General features: G+C 39.2%; 1 protein-coding gene across 1 annotated transcript in view; it reads right to left on the reverse strand.

Moving 5' to 3' along the window:
• Nucleotides 1-9,532: 9,532 nt before the first annotated feature.
• The window catches only part of LOC137290953 (acyl-protein thioesterase 1-like), a 41,152-nt gene continuing 37,728 nt past the window's right edge, over nucleotides 9,533-12,956 (reverse strand). The window contains exon 8 of the mRNA XM_067822176.1: nucleotides 9,533-12,558. Coding sequence (XP_067678277.1) covers nucleotides 12,496-12,558 — 63 coding nt within the window. The 3' untranslated portion in view covers nucleotides 9,533-12,495. The remainder of the gene's footprint in view (nucleotides 12,559-12,956) is intronic.

Raw genomic sequence — 12,956 nt, forward strand, 5'->3', positions numbered from 1 at the left:
TGACTTTAGCTGCTTCAAGACCAAACTGACTGATGAACTCATTGGCTAAGCGTGACAACTCAGGTGCTGCCAGAAAAAAAAGCTGTCTTGCATTTGCATTCCGCGATATGCCAACAAGACCAGAGTGTACCTTCATCTGTCTGTTAAGTTGTTCACATGCATGATCAGCTCCAATGGACACAAAGGGGATACGTTTCTTGGAAACAGATATATTTCCATTAGTCAGCTCATTCCATGTGTATGGATCCTTTGACCTCAGTGCATACATATCTGCTAAGTATCTGGGCCACAGTCTTTTGTATTTGATCCGATCCATTGCAAAAAATAGTTTGCTCAGTTCTTCACCAGCCTCTAGATGCAAATTAAAGTCTGCATTCCTTGATGCAGCAATGAAAAAAAGAATGTCCTCAGCTCGGTGCAAGTAGTTCATCATTGACTTGAACATGGCATGTTTGGACATCTCTTGCTCCCAGGACTGAAATTTGGTCATTAGGTCATCCATGGCAATTCGTCTAAGCAGCTTGGAATTTGCATTCTTCACGGATTCAGACTTTTCACTTTTGTCATCTACATTACAGGCTCTGACAATTTCCTTGGTGAAATCAGAGTAGACTACCTGCAGCTCGGGTTTATTCCTGAAAAACTCCTCAAGTGCTAACTCATACAACGCAGTGTAAGAGTACAGATGAGCTCGGAGGCAGCGTTTGTAGTGGATACATTTTAGTATCTGTCTAGTTGTTGTTGGACCAAAAACATCAGCTTCCATCCAGGCATCATCAATTCCAGAATTTTCAATAGATGTACCAAGAGCTCTCAGAGCAGCTATAACAACATGCAACTCACCAAGCCGGGGCACAAACAGTCTTTTCAAGTCAGGACTGGAATCTAAAAGTTTAACAACTTTCTCGTACAGCGCCATGTCGAATGAAATAACAGTTGGGTGATCTTTTCCAATTGCCAGTTCTTTCAGATTCTGAGCCTGTATCATTACTGTCAGTAGTGTTGACCATTCGTGTGCGACTTCAGGGAGTAATGGCAAAGCACCCACTCGAGTCATTGTTTTGCAATCAGACAGTAAAGAGTTGTATGCAGCCCAGCCTGGAATCATGTTAGCTTCTCTTTCTTCCCTCATTCTGGACATCACTGATGCGATTAACCATCCAAAGTGTGTCAAGCAATAGTCTTTTGAAATACCATCTCTTTTGAAGTCCAGTTTTGTCTCATTTGTTGATAACTGAGGTGTGGCTTTCAAGTCTGGTTTTCTGCAGGGGATCAGCTTTGTATGATAGGGAGCAACTGTAAAATTTTGGCTCTCCTGTATGTCAAGCGGTTGTGATATCAGTTCTCCTGAGGCATCAGCCTTCTGGTAGATGACAGTCATGGTTCCATGTGTCGTTCCCTTCCCATCAGGTGTGTCTTCTGCAAAGTCTATGTTGTCAACAGCAAAGAAGACAAATGAACCTTTTCGAAGAAATGGTGGAACATATAAACCTTGGAAGTGTCTTGTATTGTTAACTACAGCATTTGCAAGTGAAGTTTCTAGAAGGAGAGCACGCCTATAAGGGATGCAGTAGTTGTGGGCACTGAGGAGATCCATTATCATCTTGTTTCTTGTGTTGTAGTGAACTGCAAGAGCTAATCCAAGCACCTGAGGATTTTCCTTTCCACGTAATCTAAATACTCCAGACTCTCTTTGTTGTTGATATTTTACCTGTCTCCTGGATTTGACACCATACATTATATTTTGGCAGATTGTAAGTACAGTTCTGTCAACAGTACTTGTCTTTTCTTCACTGCTGAATTCAAGGTTTGTTCCTGCCATTATCCAACGAATGAGAGAGTAGAGTTCAGAAGGAACATCATCCACAGTACTTGTAACTTGCATAGAAAAGTTGCTGTTATCTTCTTTCTGAAAGGTCTCAATGCTCTTGCGTACCAGCTTGGCAGATTGGTATATGTGTTTCATATTTTCCATGCTGTGGTCTCTCACAATAGCACTATGGACCATTTCTTCCTCACAAGCGTTTGGGGAATACAGCACAGCAGGTTTCCGTCTGTCTTGTTGAAGGACAGATTTCACACCGGGAAGCTCGGAAAGTATCTTTTCCTTCAGCCACTGCCTTGTGTAGGTAGGCACATGCTTGTCCAACATTTCAACACCTCCAAGCATAGAGATATATGTCTTCTCAATTTCCTCTATTGATAAGAAAGCTTTGTTTGCTGTTTGCAGGTCCACCAAATCAATCAATTCAGTTATACATGCAGTTTGAACTGGGTGCTCACTTTGCTTGTTTTCCTTGCTGGTTTCCTGGCGTAGGACATGGAAAACATGACTGGTCCAACAAGTCTTGTGATAGCGGACATCAATCGCATGTGCATCAGTTGGAGAAATGGCAGAGTTTAATCTTGTTTTCAGGAAGGGATTTCTTGAAACCTCAACTGCATCTCTGAGGTTTGAGCCAGCTTTTTCTGTCCTGACTTTGAAAAGCTGCTGTTGATCATCCTGCTGACAGAAGAAACAAAGATTGTTGTCAAATGGAGATGTTGATGATCTTGTGAAAGGTATTGCTGAACACTCTGACTGACTTTCATTATGAGAAACCTTTCTTTTCCTTCCCCTCTTGCTGCATGCAATTTGGTCAAAATATGCAGTTTCATGTTTTCTATTCCTGGCACGTTGTATTTGGTCTTTATTAGTTGCATTGGAATAGCAGCTTCTGTGCCAAACAGCCTTATGTAATAAGAGTGTTTCCTTTGTGCAACCTTCAAGTCTCTGGCAGATATCAACATACAGTCCATCTTTCACAGTAGCACGTTGATGTATAATTTCCAACAGGTTTTCATAAGATTCTAATCTTGGTTGGAATACTAGAGGGAATTTGATTTTGTCACTGGTAGCATTTTGACATAAAATGCACAAACTCCAGTTAAGGTCCTTCTCATTTGTTGTTTCACAACAATGACTTAGCTGTGGTATTGTTGTCATTGTGATCTGAAAATATAAAAAATAATTCATCTATTTTTGTCATATCAACCCAAATGTTTTAATTATTCTAAATTAATCATCTTGCAAACATCTTTACAAAAACCTCATAATTCATGACCAGATAGGAGGCAATTATAGTCAAATCATTACATTATGATCAGTTGCAAGTCAAAATCTTACATGGAAACAATGGAAGAAATCTTTAACAAATAATCACAATTAATAACAAAAATAAAAACTTTATATACTGTAATCACTAAAGGATACAAATACAACACCAAAGTGCATAAACTATCTTGCAAAATTTAGATATTTTATATTTTGTTCACCACAGGACCCGATATTAAACATTGTTCTTGTTTGTTGTAATGAAATTATCATCTGGTGACTGCATCATAACATATTAGGGGCCTTTTTAGGGAGGATGTCTTAAAGGCAATGTTGTGGTGATCCAAACCATGTTTACTTATTTAAATAAACATATTCTATATTGTCAGAAATGTGGACTTAGTAATATACTTGATATATAACACCGAAAGAATAGCTTTAAGCACATATACTGTACAAATACAAATATAGATTACCCCATAAGGGCCCCCTATGTTGCATACCAGCACAAAGACCAAACACTTGCTTTTCACTTATTTAAGCAAATATGCAACACTCTATCTGTATGATAGCATGCCAGATACTATGAACATGTCAATCAATGAATAACTAAATGGCTCAGAAAATATTAAATACATCTAAGAAGTCAAACAATGCTAAGGAGGCAAGTGGTATCATGTGATAGATTTAAATGATGTCACATTTTGTTAAGTATTTTCAATCAAAATATATAGACAGATATGTTAGCACTTGAAATGATATTTATACTCACCTCGAAGTCATGCTTGATATCCACTGGGTACCATCCTTAAGACACAAAATTGCCTACAAATTCGTCATGTTTTGCCAGTCATCTCTGCCATTTTGACTTCATAGGACAGGGTCACAAAGGGAGACAACTCATATGGCAGTAATCTCCTACAACTAATTATGCTTCCACTACTGGGAATGGACTTTGTGGTGCCAATTATAAAGACGTTTTATTCACTTTAAGAGAAAGTGAAAAATTGGAAACATTGTTTTTTGTAGAATGTAAACCCTAAAGAGTGTAAAAACACACAGAGAAACAAATCTCCAAAATTTTTTAACGAAAAATGAAAAGTGAACATAATGCAATGGACTATTGCCTAAGTCTTGAACGGGACGGAGAATATAAAGAGAACGTCTTAGCTACCACTTCATACAGATGACGATAAACAGAAAATCTCACCCAAGTGTCTACTGATATCAATTATATCAACACAAGTTGATAAAGTTACCGACGATATTTTTGCCTTTATCATATGCACCCGATATAAGGAGACACGAGGGTGACATTCTATTTGTCATAAAAGTTTGGAAATTAGCAACTGTCTTCATTAGTTTTCAATTAGGAGATAAACATCATGTGTTGGCCAATTTCCGGGTGTTATTGAGTATTTGAAGCACGGGAATGCATTTGGAACCGACGGCGTCAGCCGGAGGTTTCAAATGAAACATTCCCGTGCTTCAAATACTCAATAACTCCCCGAAATTGGCCAACACATGATGTTTATCGACATTGTAAACAAAAAAGTAAACCAAAGGGGTTTTACTGTCTGCACTCGTTTACATCGAGTATGAGTACAGCAGTAAAGTGTCATCAGCTGGCCGTTTCAGCTGGTTCCCATGGTAACGTCTGGAGTTGCTCATTTGTGACGTCATTCTAACTTTACGTCACAATATGATTTGAATGACGTCACCACTGTTGATGACACAACAAAACAATTGTTTACGTGTAAATACGCAGTGAATAGTCTTCCAGTTTCCGGGAATCTAATACCATTTGATCATGTTTTTCAACCAATCAGATTACAGAACACAGTGACTTTTGGTTTACAATGAAAAATTGTTCATCTCTGAATACGGTACTGCCATAACACTTGCGCTGCAGCAATGTCAGAACGTTTTGACGTCATAGCATTGTGAGTCATGTAGCGGATGACGTCAGATCACTGCACAGAATCTCCTGCCATACACAGAGGCAATATCTTCAGCGAAACATTGTTTGGATTGTAAAGGTGTTGTGTGTTTAGCAATAAGTGAAGTAATGATTAGGGATGTCTCTTGCAAATTAACCAAACCAGTTTAGATATCACTGCGTTTAATATTCCATTTTTCTCATACCATTAGGTAATATAGTTGATAAACAGATTACCCAACATCAAACTGGAATTTTAATAAAGGAGATAGCATCAGACGAATCTCCCTGAACAGAGCATGTGGCTGAATCATTCTGATCCTAACGGTAGCTAGTGACTAGTGATTTGATTACTACTTATCTTTCAACAAAATCCCTTCTGAAATCTCCACACTTTCGCCAACGGTGCAGTAGATTTAGGATCAAACTAGAGTCGAAGGCGTCCTCCTCGCTGTGTAAAATCTTGCTCAAAGCAGAAATGGCATCGTTATTGCTCGCGAAATGCTTGCCAGTCAGTTTTTCTTCAAAGTCAGAGGCTTTCGAACCCAGCACGCTGTCATTTTTGTCATGCCCAGTTGTTTCGTGAGAATGTTGCCAACTCATGACAGATGCTTATGTCGACTGTGTGATATGTATGGAGTCGGCGATCACCCGTGATCACATGATGAACATCAGCAACGCCTGTACGCCAGACTCGAACACAGACTGAAAGTACGATAGTAACATATAGGCCAGGGACAAATACAGCTTTTCGAGAAAGGATTCGGGGTGGGTGGTGTTAGGAGGGTGGGGTGTTTTACACACTATTGACTAAAGGGGGTTGGGTGGGGACAATTCAAAGTTTCAGTAGAAAATGACTGTAAATACAGCTGGGCAATTCATAAAAATTACGAAAAAATAACTAATATATCTACTTTGGTCCATTTTAAATATACCAATCAAGTTTATTTTGGGTCCTACTCTAACAAAGATCATAAAATCAAATGGTTTCAGGCATTTCTGGTGTAATGTGGGAATCTGTATTTCAAGCAGTACATCGGCCTCGGCCTCCATGGTGATTGTGATAAACATTAGCACCACAAGCAGGCCTACATTCTGCCCTGGGGAGTCTGTTGTGATAAACATTAGCACCACAAGGAGGCCTACATTCGGCCCTCGGGACTCTGTTGTGATAAACATTAGCACCACAAGGAGGCCTACATTCTGCCCTGGGGAGTCTGTTGGGATAAACATTAGCACCACAAGCAGATCTACATTCTGCCCTGGGGAGTCTGTTGTGATAAATATTAGCACCACAAGGAGGCCTTCATTCTGCCCTGGGGAGTCTGTTGGGATAAACATTAGCACCACAAGCAGATCTACATTCTGCCCTGGGGAGTCTGTTGTGATAAATATTAGCACCACAAGGAGGCCTTCATTCTGCCCTGGGGAGTCTGTTGGGATAAACATTAGCACCACAAGCAGACCTAAATTCTGCCCTGGAGAGTCTGTTGTGATAAACATTAGCAACCACAAGGAGGCCTACATTCGGCCCTCGGGAGTCTGTTGTGATAAACATTAGCACCACAAGGAGGCCTACATTCTGCCCTGGGGAGTCTGTTGGGATAACCATTAGCACCACAAGCAGATCTACATTCTGCCCTGGGGAGTCTGTTGGGATAAACATTAGCACCACAAGCAGACCTACATTCGGCCCTGGGGTCTGTTGTGAGAAACATTAGCACCACAAGCAGACCTACATTCGGCCCTGGGGAGTCTGTTGGGATAACCATTAGCATCACAAGCAGACGTACATTCTGCCCTGGGGTGTCTGTTGTGATAAACATTACCATCACAAGCAGACCTACATTCTGCCCTGGGGAGTCTGTTGGGATAACCATTAGCACCACAAGCAGACCTACATTCTGCCCTGGGGAGTCTGTTGGGATAAACATTAGCACCACAAGCAGACCTAAATTCTGCCCTGGGGAGTCTGTTGGGATAAACATTAGCACCACAAGCAGGCTACATTCGGCCCTGGGGAGTCTGTTGTGATAAACATTAGCACCACAAGCAGGCTACATTCGGCCCTGGGGATTCTATTGTAATAAACATTACCATCACAAGCAGACCTACATTCTGCCCTCAGGACTCTGTTGTGATAAACATTAGCACCACAAGCAGACCTACATTCGGCCCTGGGGAGTCTGTTGGGATAAACATTACCACCACAAGCAGACCTACATTCTGCCCTGGGGAGTCTGTTGGGATAAACATTAGCACCACAAGCAGGCTATATTCTGCCCTGGGGAGTCTGTTGTGATAAACATTACCATCACAAGCAGACCTACATTCTGCCCTCGGGACTCTGTTGTGATAAACATTAGCAACCACAAACAGACCTACATTCTGCCCGGGGGAGTCTGTTGTGATAAATATTAGCACCACAAGCAGACCTACATTCTGCCCCTGGGGAGTCTGTTGTGATAAACATTAGCACCACAAGGAGGCCTACATTCTGCCCTGGGGAGTCTGTTGGGATAAACATTAGCACCACAAGCAGGCTCACATTCTGTCCTGGAGAGTCTGTTGTGATAAACATTAGCACCACAAGCAGGCTACATTCTGCCCTGGGGAGTCTATTGTGATAAACATTAGCATCACAAGCAGACCTACATTCTGCCCTCGGGTGTCTGCATGTTCATACCAAGGAATGTGGCACTAATACTCCAAACAGGGATAGAACAACCAGAGGTTATTGTGAGATTTACATTCAAATGGCATACAGTAGTTGATACATTGGTACGGGTATTCACCACATCATTTTGCTGTGATGTGATCAACTCTCCAGCATTAATGGCGAATAAAGACCGTTTGCCACATTTAACAAGTCTTAATGAGGTGACCATTGGTTCACTGTTGCTGCCATATATTTCCTTGATCTGAAGTTGCAATGAATATTCCCGACTTTCAAACTAATTCCAATAATTTTGAGCACCAATTCAAAACAATGACTCATTTCAAGTAACAGTGTCAACAAATTCTGACACATTTATGAAAAAGAAACGCTTCCCTCAGTAAAATCTCTATAAACAAGTCCTTGTTAAGTTCCAAACTGAAACACAGGTTTCAGAGTAAGTGAGTTGGGTTTCATGCTGCCTTAAACAGTATTTTCCGTACATCATGGCATGTTGTCTTGGTGTAGAAAGCAACCCCAAAGTGATGCAGGTCTCCAATAGTTACTTGAGTGGTTAAATCCTGAGTATGGTGCTGAAACACCTGGAGTTTTGAGTGAGTTTTGTCTTTTTTTCAGTGTTCCAGCAATATCACCAGTAATAGATTTCCACATTGTGCCCATGTGGGGAATCAAATCAAGGTTTTCCTGTGTGACCAGCGAACGCCTTAACCACTTGGGTACCTCACCGCCCCATGTACACCTTGAAACAAAATCAGAGCCCACTTGGGTTTGGGCACAACTTTCAAGCTGCATGTCATCCAATATTATGACTAGCGTGATTGTAGGCATGAGACAGAACATTTGGCATTTGTGGTGGTAAATATGCATACTTGTAGATGAAGTATATGACAGACGGTTAATAACCAAATTATGTAACAGTGCACAAGTGCCCCTATCATCCACACTGCATATCAAGTTGAACACCAGTGCTTGACACCCTCCATTAGACCAGCAGATTGATACTCTTCAAGTTGGTCTGCACAGCAGATCTGTGAGTTCTGATTACTCAAAGTCGAGTAAGAATGGTAGCTGAAGTAACATGAAGACGCTCTTCATTATCACTCTTTGCTGTTTCCTCTGGTGGCTGAAATACATCTATTGTTATATAAGCTTCACATTTCCAAAATGTTCAAGCAAAGGAAACTGCTCTGTTGAACTTAACACAGGAACATTTCAGTTACACTGTTTATATAAATAGTTTTCCCAATGTAATTTCAAATATATAAATGTTTATGCATTGTAACTTGTTCCCTTTGGGTGTTTGTCTTCAGCAAATGTTCTTCACTATAAATGGAGGGTGAGAGGTGTCATAAAGTCTGGCTTTTTGCTGCAGGGAGATCCTAAAAGGACTCGAATTATCTTACTTTGTTGATGCAGAGCTTTTCTCAGTTTCCATCAATAAAGACATATCAATGATATTTTTGTGCTGACAAAGTATTTAAATAATAGAAGGAAGATCTCAGTCTCATAAAATAAACTTAAAGGTCACGTGCAACCAAAAAATCAAACATAATTAAAACACACTTATCTCTTATTCATGACATATAATATATATTGCTGCTTGTGAAAAAAAGCAAATAAACAAAACTACAAGCATACAATCGTGATTCAAAAGTGCAATATTTTGTACGTGGGCCTATATAGCAATAATTAGTCATATATCTTCAAAGTCTGTTCTCATCTGACCTCTCGCAAAACTGCAGATGGAGAGTCTCCAAGACTGGGAAAGCCCATGATCAAGACACAGCATGTAAACCAGTGGGAATATAAGACATATCACAAGTGATGCTGATTTCAACTTTTATTTCTTAACAATATCAACAATACAGGAGGAAGAAAAGGGACTGATTCGTGTAAATGGCTTCTCAACCAGTTTAACTGACAGAGTTTGGGTACAAGGTGGCAGGTTATAAGGTGACGTCATGCAGCTTTTGTGCCATCCGTCAGGAATGGAATGATAAACAATACCACTTGGATATACATGTCCAAACAGCCATGAGCTGTGTTCTCTGTGTCTCTTCACATCAATAAACATCATCAAATACTCCCCGTCTGGAGGTCACAAAGAAACACCTCACACAAGACAAAGTGGCAAAACACTCTTCATAAAACTACTTTAGATACTACTGAAGAAATTATTTGAACATTTCAGATGGGATAACACTTGTCAAAATGTGTAGACATGACACCTTTTCGGTGCGTGTGCCTCAACATGACTCCTATCAAGTTTTATAATAGAGAACATGTCATGATTCTGTGTCATTAATGCAACTAAGAACATTCACATTCAACATGCAAAAAACAGCTGATAGTAATTAGGAGTGAAAAAGTACTCTTACCACAGTATGGTACATGTAGCAGTACAAGGCCTTCGGTCAGGTCCATTTCTGTTTAGTATACAAGATATGATCACAATGCAGAAAAATGATAAAAGCCAAACCTTACATCGTTTAGAAAAATAGCCATAATATTTGTTATTTTGAAACAACAAAACTGTTATTTTATGATCAGATAGCAATCACAGTCCAAAAACTGACATTACAAACTTTTGGATTGCATTACGCTATACCGAACAGAGGGCAAAATACTGTGGTTCTACTAATACCACGGTATACAATTTCACCCCTAATACTCATCTAGAACTCAAGAAGCTCTTTGAAGGACAATGTGGTTGGATATCCATTCAGGTATGTTCTGTCACATGGCACAAAGGTGCCAGACAATTTACTGCCTCTACCACACCTCCCATCCCTCCCTTATGTATCCAAATATACACCAGGGCTAACAACATAGTAGCAACCAGTAAATACACACATTTATTGCACATCTGCTTCAAGCTAAAGCCAGATTAGAACAGCAATGATTAATAATCTTTTCTGAATACACATTGGTAACACAGTCAGGTCTTTTCAAATATTCAGTATTACTATCACACTAACGATGGAGCACAAAATGTGCAGACAGATAGAAAAGACACGCATATAAGACCTCCACATCAAACAGTTAAAATGACAAGAATTCAAATTTGAAAGCCTATGACCAGACTGTAAAATGATACAGTGAATTAGAATTATCACAAATCAACAGAGAAAATTTCAAGGGACATGTTTGCTTATCAGTTTGTGGTTCTAGCAACATAGCAGCTAACTTTGCTTGACTGACAGCGACAACTAGACACAGGAGCCCTTGGGACCAAGCACTGCAGCACAAGAGTTACTATCTACAGCGGGGCAAGACAATGTGTATACACACACTACAGCATTGGGTCTATACACAAAGTGCATACACCAGTCAATTGGGCCTATAGAGAATTATGCCCAATCTTATGTTAATGTCAACCACAATGAAACAATTCAAAGCCTTAGTCAAAGTTTCAGTAGAAAATGGCTTTCATACAGCTGGACAATACATGTATTTGTGTATAAAAACGATGAAAAGAAATAACCAATATATCTACTTTGGTCCATTTAAAATATACTAATCAAGTTTATTTTGAAAAGTAAGACAAAATCCAGCTGGAATTCCAGGGACAAAAGTATACCTCTACATAAATCTGATGAAGAGAACACGGAAACTTATAAACGTTTGAAACTTTGGAAACAGATTTCATCAAATATAGAAAATCTTATTTAACACAAGATGTAAAAACAAGTTTCAATATTAGAAAGACTAATACAATGGGTTATGGCAACTGTGCCAATTGTGATGTAATGCTTATACCATTCTAGTTATTCTCAAAGTGACACACAATACCTCCAACATCAAACAGATGAAAATGATTTTTTTGCATGTAACTATTACACCATTAAAACTTGCATAAACCATATGTCTCATACACAATCTGCATGGGCTCAGAAATCAAACAATGTACATAATTCAAACTTTACAGACAGTCTGTACATACATCTCCTAATTACAGTGTAAATGCTGATCTTAGATGTAGACATCAATCTGCACAATAAAACACTCACTACAAATCCAATACCTCAACTTGAATCCAGACATTAAAACAAGTAGCACTGGGATGAGGAAATATTGCTGACAGCAGGAAACACAGACACTCCAGGGCTGCAGGTGAGATAATGCTGGTTAGCGTTTTAAACATCACAACATGTCACTCAACTCTTTGATTTACTATTATCAGTATTTTGCTTTTAGAAACTGCGAGATCTTAGGAGCCCTTACATGATGCAAATACCACTTATGTTATATGCAAAGGAAACCGATTATGATGTTTTTTAAGAATAAATACTGAAAAGTTTTAAGTAGATTCATACGGATGGAAAACCTAACTAGGAATATATACTAGTCACTGTATTGATATTGCGTAGCTGGACAAACACGCAAACAGCGGTTTAAGTTAACTGTTATCATAGTCTTGCTTCTGAGCATGGAGTGACTGTGTTATAACCTCCCACACAGTGCTACACCATGTTTTCTCAGGCTGAACTTGTGAATATCACACATGACATGGGTATGGATGTTTTAACCTATTTGACTTTTTATAAAAAGAAAACACACAAAAAAAATACTAAAATTTGATCGTACCTAAATAATACATCAGTTTTCAAACACTTGAGTTCATGGTCAGTTTTGATTCACAACCCATGAAACCTGACAACTGACAACAGAGAAGATACTGTTCCTTTCTCAGCATATGTCTGGCTTTTCTGTAATAATACACTGAGGAGAGTAGGTTATTTACATGGAATCTAGTGGTAGTTTTCACAAGAGTTTTCTCCCTTGCTATTTACTTGCTCCTTGCTGCAGTAAAGTTGTTTTCAAGAATTCTTGTACATCTACCATTTCCTGCAAAAGAACAAACATGACATATAAACAATTCTTATCCACAACCTTCGTGTTTTCATGTACTTGTGATAGCAAGAATGATTAATGGTTTATTCTGAAGTACAAGACTGTAACTTCAGTCAACTGCCATTAATGACCTCATTATCAAGACATGTCACTTCAACATTTTGCCCCAAGTCTGCAGCTAATGTGAACTAAAGAGGTCTTTAGGATGAATGAAATAGTTTTTTTAACCCAAATTGCCCATTGAATGCACTTTTTTTTTCATCCCAGATAAATCACTACTTGTATAATAATACAGAAACCTAAATATGTTCAGGGTGCCAAATAAGCATGCTGCACGTGAAAATCAAATCTGATCAAATATATCTGACAACAAAAACTTTGATGAGGATGAA

The sequence above is a fragment of the Haliotis asinina genome, chromosome 7 (assembly GCF_037392515.1).
Source record: "Haliotis asinina isolate JCU_RB_2024 chromosome 7, JCU_Hal_asi_v2, whole genome shotgun sequence".
Taxonomy (NCBI): Eukaryota; Metazoa; Mollusca; class Gastropoda; order Lepetellida; family Haliotidae; genus Haliotis; species Haliotis asinina.